Source organism: Oryza brachyantha, chromosome 6 (genome assembly GCF_000231095.2).
Source record: "Oryza brachyantha chromosome 6, ObraRS2, whole genome shotgun sequence".
In the NCBI taxonomy this organism is placed as follows: Eukaryota; Viridiplantae; Streptophyta; class Magnoliopsida; order Poales; family Poaceae; genus Oryza; species Oryza brachyantha.
This window is the reverse complement of record NC_023168.2, coordinates 19,374,988-19,385,521: the sequence shown is the minus strand read 5'-3', so window position 1 is coordinate 19,385,521 and position 10,534 is coordinate 19,374,988. Positions and strand designations below refer to the sequence as shown.

General features: G+C 40.6%; 2 protein-coding genes across 2 annotated transcripts; one reads left to right on the top strand and one right to left on the bottom strand.

Annotated features, from left to right (window-relative positions):
- On the top strand, window positions 1–2,590 carry LOC102706111 (protein JASON-like). Its single transcript, XM_040525200.1, has 8 exons — window positions 1–111; window positions 335–392; window positions 478–551; window positions 1,093–1,185; window positions 1,262–1,335; window positions 1,425–2,163; window positions 2,241–2,323; window positions 2,458–2,590. Exons 1-8 carry the CDS (start codon window positions 28–30, stop codon window positions 2,501–2,503), a joined length of 1,251 nt encoding a protein of 416 aa, XP_040381134.1. The 5' UTR covers window positions 1–27; the 3' UTR covers window positions 2,504–2,590.
- Window positions 2,591–3,044: 454 nt separating this feature from the next.
- Window positions 3,045–10,340, bottom strand: LOC102708066 (molybdenum cofactor sulfurase). The gene is made up of 22 exons (XM_006656300.3): window positions 9,869–10,340; window positions 9,293–9,391; window positions 9,130–9,188; window positions 8,597–8,757; window positions 8,097–8,272; window positions 7,663–7,774; window positions 7,468–7,570; window positions 7,342–7,387; window positions 7,112–7,150; window positions 6,865–7,021; window positions 6,693–6,795; window positions 6,262–6,378; window positions 5,799–5,876; window positions 5,592–5,693; window positions 5,391–5,484; window positions 5,194–5,304; window positions 5,026–5,090; window positions 4,596–4,741; window positions 4,146–4,378; window positions 3,801–3,931; window positions 3,586–3,696; window positions 3,045–3,504 (listed from the first exon to the last, which is right to left on the bottom strand). Exons 1-22 carry the CDS (start codon window positions 9,978–9,980, stop codon window positions 3,388–3,390), a joined length of 2,472 nt encoding a protein of 823 aa, XP_006656363.1. The 5' UTR covers window positions 9,981–10,340; the 3' UTR covers window positions 3,045–3,387.
- Window positions 10,341–10,534: the final 194 nt, after the last annotated feature.

Genomic DNA, 10,534 nt, shown 5'->3' with positions numbered 1-10,534 from the left:
TCAGCGGCGGGAAGGACGACGCCCCCGATGTGCCGGTACGCGGCGACGATCGCGAGGGCAGTGGTGGAGTTCCTCGACGCCGTCCTCGTCGGCTTCTTCCTCTCCTTCTTCCGCCCCCGCGACGACGACGGTCCCGGCTCCGGCCGCCGCGTAAGGAAGCCTACCCCCACCCCTAGCCCTAGCCCTAAACATATCCTGCCGCTTCGTTGCCTCACCTCGTGTTGGATTGTTTGGTTTTGGGGGGTTTGGGGGTTAGCGGGGGGGCCGGGGGGGGGGGGGTGTTGGAAGGGGTTTTTGATTGAGGTGGTGATTGTTCTCTGGCGTTTCCCCGCAGGATTCGCCCGCGCGCAAGGTTCCGCTCGGGGAGCTGCTGCTCTCAGATGGTGAGCAAGGTGAGGTTTGATCGACTTTGAGGTGCGCTTCGTTTGGCTAGTCTCGACGGTGTCCCCAATCTGTGTGTGGCATTGTTAGTTTTAGGTTTTGGAGCAAGTAGAGGGTCTCATGAGGATCTGGGTGAGGATTGCGGCATTGCTGAGGAGCTTATGTCTGAGGTATGCGTGTGGTTTCCTGTTGAATGGTGTTTGGTCACCCACCTAATAATGATTAGTGAACCTGCAATTGTATGGCCGAATCACCTCACAATTATGTTATGGCGAAAATTGGATGATTGTGGAATTTTTACACTGTATGGTTGAATCTTAGTAAGATCTGTCCTGTAAAAATAATATTATTTGCCCTATAGTTGAGTAAATATTAGTTCTATTGACTTATGAGCATTGCACCTGTAGATAATATTTTGACATTATAAGCTCTGGGATTATGATTTTGCCCATAGTTTCCATCATGCATAGGTTTGAAAAGCTCACCGATCCTGTTATCCTGTATATCTTGGTGCACATGTTATCCACATTTTTTTTATCTTCTGCATTTTTTCCTTCTGTGTTTGCTGTCTGTACCCTTTTTGTTTAGACCTCACAGAAGATGATAAATTGTTGAGTACTGAGATGTTGAGACATGCTGTAAGGGATAAGATGTAGTCTACTTTACCGTGAAGTTGAATTTTCGTGGCACTTTTTTTTTAACTCTACCCAGGCAAATTACCTCAAGTTAATTGGCGCAATACCTGAAACCCCAGCTGAACTTCAAAGCGCATCATGTCAAATCAATTTGGAACATTACATTGAGGTGAGAAGTGGATCTCTGGAATATATTTTCTTTGGTAAGTATTCATTCTCTCATACCTTCACCTTCTGACATGTAGCATGATAGCTTTCTTACAAATGCACCGGCAGTGGTGGAGGCATCTCCAGCATTTGAAGCTAAATCATTTGAAGGGTAAGAAATGCTCTAGTTTCCATTAGTGACTGAAGTTCTTTTAATATTATCATGTTATTTAATTAATGTGGCGTGTCCACACTATGCAGCTTGAAATGTGAGGAGGATCATACTTTCATACCTGAACTTAAAACTGAAGATACTAAACATCTACCATTAGTGGAATCAGTATATCAACCAGCTACCGGAGACAAGTCCCCATTTGAGAACATCAAAAGCATGAACCTTGGTTCCGGTGATTCACCTTTTCCTACTCCCCTAGTTCTCAGAGACGACATGCAAACCCCTGGAACAGTTTGTACTTCACATAAAGGGCCGTCAGGAAAGCCTGTGCGGACCCGCAAACAATTCGTATATCCCATTGTGAGACCCATAGAGAACAAACTTCGGCAGATGGAACTTACAGAAGAATCCTCCAAGCCTTCCAAACGAAGAAACTTGAGCGCAGATTCTATCAAGAAGCCACAGCTGACCTCTTCAGATTCAGTGGAAAAAGGAGAATCGCCTGATTCTTTACCTCTCCCAAAGTCTAAGTGTCAGCTCGGCATCCAAAGGCAATTGGGTGATGAGATACCAAAATCCATTTCAGATGAAAATCTTGAGGTATGCAGTCTATCAAACTGGCTTAAACCTTCAGCCGCAGGCAATGAGAATGAGGGTCCTGTTGAGTGTTCAGTGGGGAGTCGATCGTATGATGAGAAAAATCTTCTCGAGGGACACGTCTTTATGGCTACTGAGTCTAAATGGGACGAGGAGAATCCTACTCCTAGGTTGTCCAAGCCATTGGATTTTCATGGTATTCCAAACACAACCAAAAAATATCAAGAGGTATTATCACTAACTCATCAAGTGTTTTTTTCTTAAACAGAGGTTATATGTAAATACACTGCTTGTGTGATGATTAGGATCAAAAAATCAAATGGCACAGCACACCATTCGAGGAAAGGCTATTGAAGGTTTTATCCGAAGAGGAGGTACCCCCTACAAGGTATACCTCTGACTATACTTTCACCAAAACTACTTCAATTGTCATTTACTCAACTTAAGACGAAATTTGTCTGGCCATATTTTTCAAAACCTGTTGTACATAATACTAATGATAAAATTATGTTTTCGACCCAGAAAGCTTGTTCGTGGAAGGTTGTTCTATCCTGAGGAAAGAGTTTAAGCCTGAAGAGGGAACAATTTGGCGAGAATTGAGTTCAAATGTGGATGAGTCAGATCATCAACCTCTGAAGATTAACCGGCACATTAATTGCAGAGTGGACTGAAGTACACACCTGATCTTTTCTCTTGCATCACCATATACCTGTCACGGAGCTTTTGCTTACTCCCTGTTGTTGCGATATTGGATGTGAATATGTGATGCACTGTACAAATGGTATGGGCTATAGCTGCTACGAACTCCAGCTCTCATAGAACTACATAAAAGGTTAAAATTCTACAAGTTTTTACTTGGCTGTCCTCTCTAGTTTCTAGAGCGCTCTCCCCTGCAGGTACAAGGGATCAAACTATAATGGCATCGTAACAATAGTGAACGCAATCTGACCTTCCAGGTTAGGCATTTCATTGTGTATGCAGCATGGCCTCAGCTCTCCCTGTTCATAGATACTTTTAATATCTACTAGTATTCCAGTTCTGGAAATGGCATGTACTAAGTTATTTGCATAGTTCTTAAGGCCACATGTGACATGCCCACATTTGGTTCTCAAATATTATCAATTTGTGTGTCAGGATTGCTAATAGGACTAGTACCCTGTGCGCACCAGAATGACAGAAACAGTGATCATTAGGATATGTGAAATCTGAACCATACTTCGCCTATACATTTTTCTTTACAATCATTTCGTTTTGTCTGAGGTAGGGCTTACCGCCACTTTATGTTACAGATAAAAGGCATTTCGAAGACTACATATGTGATACATGTGAAGGTATATTCTGTATTCACCTAACTAAACTTGCTCCATTTTATGCATTGGAAAATATGAAAATGCTCTGTATGCCGACATGTTCTGTATTCACCTACAACCATCACCATATATGTACTCGTGGTCATTCCGCAAAAGGGTACACTTGTTGCCCCACTTGGACCCATCTCTCTGTAGAAATCTCATTTTCTCCATCCATATTGTCTTCATAATTCAGCAGGATGCCGAACAAAATCTTGCCCTGATCACATGTAAATGTGGAATTACATGGCTGAAGAATAGGTGCAAGCTGGCCACTGATGCAAATTTTGCAGTGATTTACCTTTTTTCGCCTGTATGACGCTAAAGTGGCCAACGGTTCCTTTGATTTGAGCACTTGCCCAGAGTCCTGCTGTAGATTGATCATCTGACAGCGGTTGCAACCACCCATGGACTGCACATGAACCATCCAGAATGAATGAAACTAGTAACTCGGCAATTGTAATTTTGCAAACACTATCTTCTTGAAATGGTATCTTACAGGCAATAGACACTTACCGTAAAACAGGCCTCTCCAATTTGAAGCTTTTTCCAGTTATCCTCACTGTATGGACTCGGCCCAGAGATGACAATGTTGGGACGAAATCTCATGGCATCAACAAGCAACGGTTTCTTACAGTCCCCTTTGCCTGGAAAGTATGTAACTAAAGAATAAGTTCCCATAAACAGGTTATTCCAAGAAAATAATGTGCAGATAGCCAGCCATACATTGGGTACTGACTATGTTAAACCATACCCAGAAAGGCACAATCAAGCATTCAAGCTCAATTGGTTATAGGAATGAGCAGAGGGATCTCTTGTGGTAAAAATGAAAAAGAGCGGAAAAGGAAGGCGGTAGGATACCTGAACTTAGCCGACTATTGAGGTCAGAGACACTTTCTTCTGATATTAGTAGAAGTTGTCCTTCATTAACAAAGTTAAGTTTGCTTTGAGTATCCCTACATGGACGATCTCTCAAGCCAGTATATGTACGAGAACGGTACTTGGAACTTGAGCATCTCACCAAGGTACAAGTACGTCCAATAACTTCACTGAACCATGTATTTACCTTGACATCATAACTTTGCACCTCGTACCTAAAGCATTTTGCAAGAACATGATCATTCGAGAATATTACAAAATAAAATGCAAAATAACTATAATACCAAATACTGTAGGGACCCCCCACCCTCCACTTTTATGTGGTTTACATTCTTGTAACTGAAGTACATTGACAGAGGAAATTTGGAAGAACAAAGATGAAGGATCAGTCAAATACTCAAATGGGAGATTCGTAAGCATATGCAATCATACCTCTGACCAAATACATCTACTTCTTCACTTAGATCAGCCAAACTCTCAAGAGAGATTTGCAATTTATCCCCACGCATGGGAGACTCTATGAAGAGCTTCCCAAGTTCCAGGTCTACCAATGTGTGGATAGAGCCCAACCCTGGCACCTGTATAATATAGTCAATTATGCTTAAAAGGAAATCTGGAGGATATATTGGCTAAATAATTTCAAACAGACTATTCTTCACAATACGTTAGATGTTTTTCTTAAGGGGATAAGGCATCTAATAAATAAAAGAAATGTTGCAGTGTCAGTATAAGAACACCATATAAAAATCCAGAAACATTTGTAGGTTCTCCACCACAAAAAAAATATATATGCATAAATGTCACAGCATCATACTAACTCATAAGACTTAACAGATACACCAAATAGGAATCGCTCATCTACCTTTTTCTGTGTCAAAATTTCACCTCCTGCCCCTTGGAGAAGCCATTCTCTATCATACATTAGTCCTAAGTTAAAACAAAACACACAATAACTTATGAAGTGTGCATAGAAGGTAACCGTAAGTTACAAATCAAAGAATTAAGTCTAAGGTGCAGAATTTAAACATACCACCAGTGGTTAGTGGCCAACTCTTCACACTAAATCCTTGGCACGATTTCACGGGATAAATAGTTATGGATTTCAAGTGAATATCTGAAACAGCCTTTTGACTCGAATTATCTGCAACTTACGAAAGTATATGAACTTTACTGCCACATGCATAAAAAAAGGAATACATCACTGGCTTCGTATTATAATGCAATTACCTATTAAGTTAAGACTGTTCATATTCAACATGTACCCGTTGTTGAATTGCACTGGTAGGGAGACAAAAGAAGACTGCAGGAACTTCAGGAATTTCTAGAGGGGGAACGTGAGATTAGTGATAGCTGATAACTACATAAAGTTAAGTATGCATGGAAATATGTATGTGCCCTTAAAACAAATAAAATGGACAAATATCACACCTCTGCATCTTCATATGTGGACATGTACCCAAACGATATCCTGACAGCACCAGTTGGCTTTCCATTTATTATGTCATTATCGTCCCAACAAACATGCCCAGCCTGATGTGTATAGAGTACATTTGCTTTGTTAAGATGTGAAACATCTGAAGGTATAATGGTGTACCTATTGTTGTGTTGACAATATAAGGTTGTGTGGTGTAGTACCTCAAAATTAGAAACTAAATCTGAATGTGACAGGCCAAGATACTTAGCACAAGCGCCAGGATTACAGAAGCAGCCAGTCTGGAAAACAACAGAGATAAACAAAGAAAATCAGAAATACAAGTTACGATGTTTTTCTTGTGTGAAAAGATATATGATTGCGATAAGATATATTTGATTTGTACTACAAGATAAGTACCACAATGCATAATACATCACTTGCCACACAGGACTTGCACAACACATGTAATGATGTAACTGCTTGTTCATAAATCTATAAAGTGTTGCTGTTGCATTAAGTCTGAATTATCATTCATAAGAACATAATTAGATTCTCACGCTTTTAGAAATCCTGATTCTCACAGCTCAAATTTATCATATAATACATGGGTAAAATGGCCATCACATTAAGATGATCCAGTAGACTGCTAAAAGAGAGATTTGAGGAAAGTGGAGAATTTCTTACACGCAAATGAATCCCGAACAAGGAAGCAAGCTTCTCCACCTCACGGTATCCAAACCAGGAGCCATCTTCTCTTTTCAAATTGAATGTGATTGTTGGGCCCATCTTCAGACCTTCCACCTAAAAAGTCAGACAACGGAAAGAACAGATAAGTACAGAGAGCTAACAAAATTCATAATGGGTAGTTCTTATATGGAATTATGGATACCACTGGAAGCAAAGCAAAAACAGCGGTACTTCTTATGAAGACAGTAATATAATGAAATACTACCTCTGTTTCACAATGTAAACTTTCTAGTATCATCTAAATTTATATGGATGCAAATGAATCTAGACATATATACGAACAATATACATTGATCAATAGATGAATCTAAGCATAGCTATAACGTCTTACATTACAAAACGGAGGGAGTATAAATTAGTTATGGAACCTTGGAAGCTTGCTGTCCATATATTGTGCAAACATTTATCTCATTGCTGTGCTTCAAGTCCAGCATTTTCTTTCTCACATAATTTGCAAGGGATGTGGTATGCCTACAAAAGAACATAAGGTATTAACAGGCACATAAAGAACAGGATATTACGGCCAACTGTTTTAGGTACCGTCTGATTGCTGAGGTAGTAAGCATGTTGACAATCTTAAACCCATGTCGGAGAGAAGCTATGCTCAAGAACGAGATTGTTCCATCCTCTAGAACTTGTTCAATACTCTTTCTTTTTTGAACAAAGTCGATGTCAGCAATTGAAGCAGCTACGGTTCCTAGAATGTTATAACAATTCCAGAGCTACGTTAACACCAGGATATAGAATATAGATTACTGAAAACTTAGAACAAACTGTGACTGCTAACCTCCACTAAAGTATGTCTTGTTCAAAAGATTAGCAGCCTCTGCCATAAAATGGAAAATATAGAAGAGATCATTAGAGAGGGTGTCACTCCCTTGCAAAGAAGAATGCTGGCAAATGTATAGATTGCTCTGGTAAGTTGATGTATCTTATCCTATCCAGTGTAGTTTATATTATAGCATGTGAAAATCGAAAGAAAAAAATCATGCTAAGTGATAAGTGCTTGTTGTATACCATTTTTTACAATTAGAGCACCAAGACCAGTTGGATAGCCAAATATCTGCAGGTTTGCCAAAGATACCAATTGGTGACATTTGTAGGGCCAAGCATTTCAAACCACAACAGGTGCATGTGGATTACCTTGTAGAAGGAGCAGACAACAAAATCAGCGGGATATAAAGTTAAATTTGGTGGTTCAGTAGCACATCCTTTTGCAGCATCTATCAGAACCATCCATTTATCCCTATATTAATGCACTTAATAAGCATGCTAAAGACATTGGAGTCCAAGGAAAATAGGGTGATGATCCTGCAAGACAAATTCAGTGCATCTTACTGCTGCTGCAATGGGATTTTTCCTTCCTTGATGAGCTTAACCAAGCTCAGACTGAACTTTTGTCCTGAGAAATTGCATTCTGATGGGAATGCAAATATATTCCAAGTGTTCCCTACAGAAGCAATGAAGGAGTGAGAGTTAATATTAAGCAACACACTGGAATTAATCTTCCAATGAGCGCAAAATATCATATCTGCCATTCGTTATACTGCGGTGTTGTTCACAAATGTGTTACCAGTTAATTCTCTCATAAAGAATAAAACAAAGCTAGAGAAAACATCATTATTAGATAAGAAGTAGGAAGTAAAATAAGATTCGATGCAAACTATAAATCCTAGAGCATTGATCAAGAATTGCAACCTGATATAGAAAATGCATAAGGCTTGTTATTCAGCCATGGTAAAGGACAAAAATAAGAATCATAAGGAGCTGACCTGAAATATCTGAAAAGCTTCCATTATGACAACTGTCTGAAAGCACATCTTTGCCTCTTCTTTGGTTTGAGTGTCTTGAAATCTTATACGAACTATCACTTCCATGGTTCTTTGCCAGATCAACCACCTCCTCAACATCAATGGCCATGGCAGTAGCTCCTTTACTCAGAGCATATCTAGAAATTTGCTAAGGGAAGACAAACTTTACAGAACGTGCCAGTGTGCATTTCATGATTCTAGAAATAGACTGCCAAGAATAAATGGAATTTTGGGGAACTGCCTAGGAGAAATTATTGCCTCATGTTCGAATGCAGAACACATTATAGAGAATATTGATGAAGGGAATTGAAAGAAGAATATAATGATGTTAGTAGAGATATGAAGACATTAAGATATCAAGCTAAGTACATAAACCAGCTGTATATCCCATAGTGTTGTATGCTTTGACTAGTCAGAGAATAGAGTCATAATGATCTGAGAAACTTTTTGTGGTAGGATACTCTCTTATCCCAAGTACACTATTGTGATTCTCCATCGTGTACATGTAACAGCTTTCTCTACTCCATGGAAAACATTCACCAACAAGTTTCAGAGCTGCTGTTGCCCCAGAGGTAAATATGCACTTGTAGTCTCTGGGAGATGCGTTGAAATATTTTAAAACCTGTGAAAATAAGTTCACATCACTAACAAGAAATTAGCAGGTGGCAACTTGTACCATGTGCATAACTGGCTATAGTAAAGCTGTAGCCACGCAGGCACCTTTTGCGGTGCATTTGAACAAAATGCATGCAAACTTTCAGGGCATAAATCATTGTAGTTGATATGGAAGTAGCAACAACTAGGGAATAAAAAAAAAAGGATGCAGGATAGCCTGCTAACATGGGCATCAAAGTGTTGAGTACTTGAGTATTGCCCATATGCCATATGTGTTTACTGGCATAGACATGGACTGGTAGAGCTTAACTCATACTGCCTTGAGGCTAAATTAACCATTCCCCAGAAGCAAAATTTCTAGAAAACTACCACACAATACCTGATGGCGTGCACCAGTAACAACATCACTTGCAGCCATGCTTGAATCACTCTGACTATCTAACAAGCATGTCAAAGAACACAACCCCAAGAATCTGCAGTGCAATGATATACCAAAGTAACAAAAATAGTGTCCAGAACACTGCCACAAAGTGTAAGGATACGTGGGTTTCCATAAACATTGGATGTAAGGTCTTTCAAGACATCTGCCATCTGCGCCTCTGAATATTGCGTCGCACCGGCATGGTCCAGGTACACCACCCCTGCTCCTCAACAACCATACCCAAAAAAAAAAAGTTAAAAATATATAGACCTGATCCAATTACAAGCACATTCGTAGGTCTCTCTCTTCACTCCTTAACAACAAAGCTAAAAACTTTCAAACACAAGTTTATACAGTAGTGAATTTATAAATAAAGAAGCACGGTCATCTGATCAAACGCCGCTAGTTTCTATCCATCCTTTAGTTCTCACAAGACAATAAGGGCCCATTTGGTAGGGCTCCAAACTCTTAAATTTAACTCTTTAGTGGAGTCTAGAGCAGAGCTGCTCGAACCCAACTCCATCTATCTAGTTTATCAGCATGCTCCTCCCATTTTGCATGGAGCAGGAACCGTCTGGTTAGATTCCAGGAGAGGTGAAGCTGGAGCTCCAGCCATGCCAATCATGCCTTAAAAATTCCATTTTTCCATCCCAAAATTCAGCAAGTATATGAATTGACAAGGTCGAGACTAGCGCACCTTGAAGCCGCTTGAACTCCGTGGCGCGCATCTCGTCGACGCCCTTGGGCGCGTCCGGGTAGCCATAGTCGCCGCCGAACTGCCTCAAGAACTCCTCCTTGCTCACCTCCATCCCTCACTCTCAACTGGAAGAATCTCCACAGCTCAGACCGAAATCAGAGCAGCCCCGATCGAACACGAACGCATGATTCGACGGGAGGCGGGGTAAGGGAATCAAGTGGAGAGGGGCTCGAGCAGGGTGTTTGTCCAGATTTGTGGGATTCCTCGCGCGTGGCGTGGACCGCGTTGGTTGATGGTGGGAGACGTGGAGTGGAGCTGGAGGGACTCAGAAGAGAGCGGTGGGGATGGGGATTGGTCTCTCCGAGGATTGAAAAATAGAGGCGGGGCGTGTGGCTTCGACGACGGCGACGGCGGGAGGCGACCGGCGAGCGGCGCGACGACGTAATGGCTCACGCACTCCGGCTTGGTTTGGTTTTTTTCTTTCTTTGACGATTGCAAATTTGCCGCTGTTTGATAGGTTATTGCAAAACTATCATTTAAAAAATTATAAAAATGGTAAACTGTTCTTCCAAAATATTTTTCAATTTAGAAAAAACCAGTGACAAATTTGCAAATAACTTTTTTTTCGTGTGGGGTTAGGCTTTTGTTGAAAAAAACATAAACATG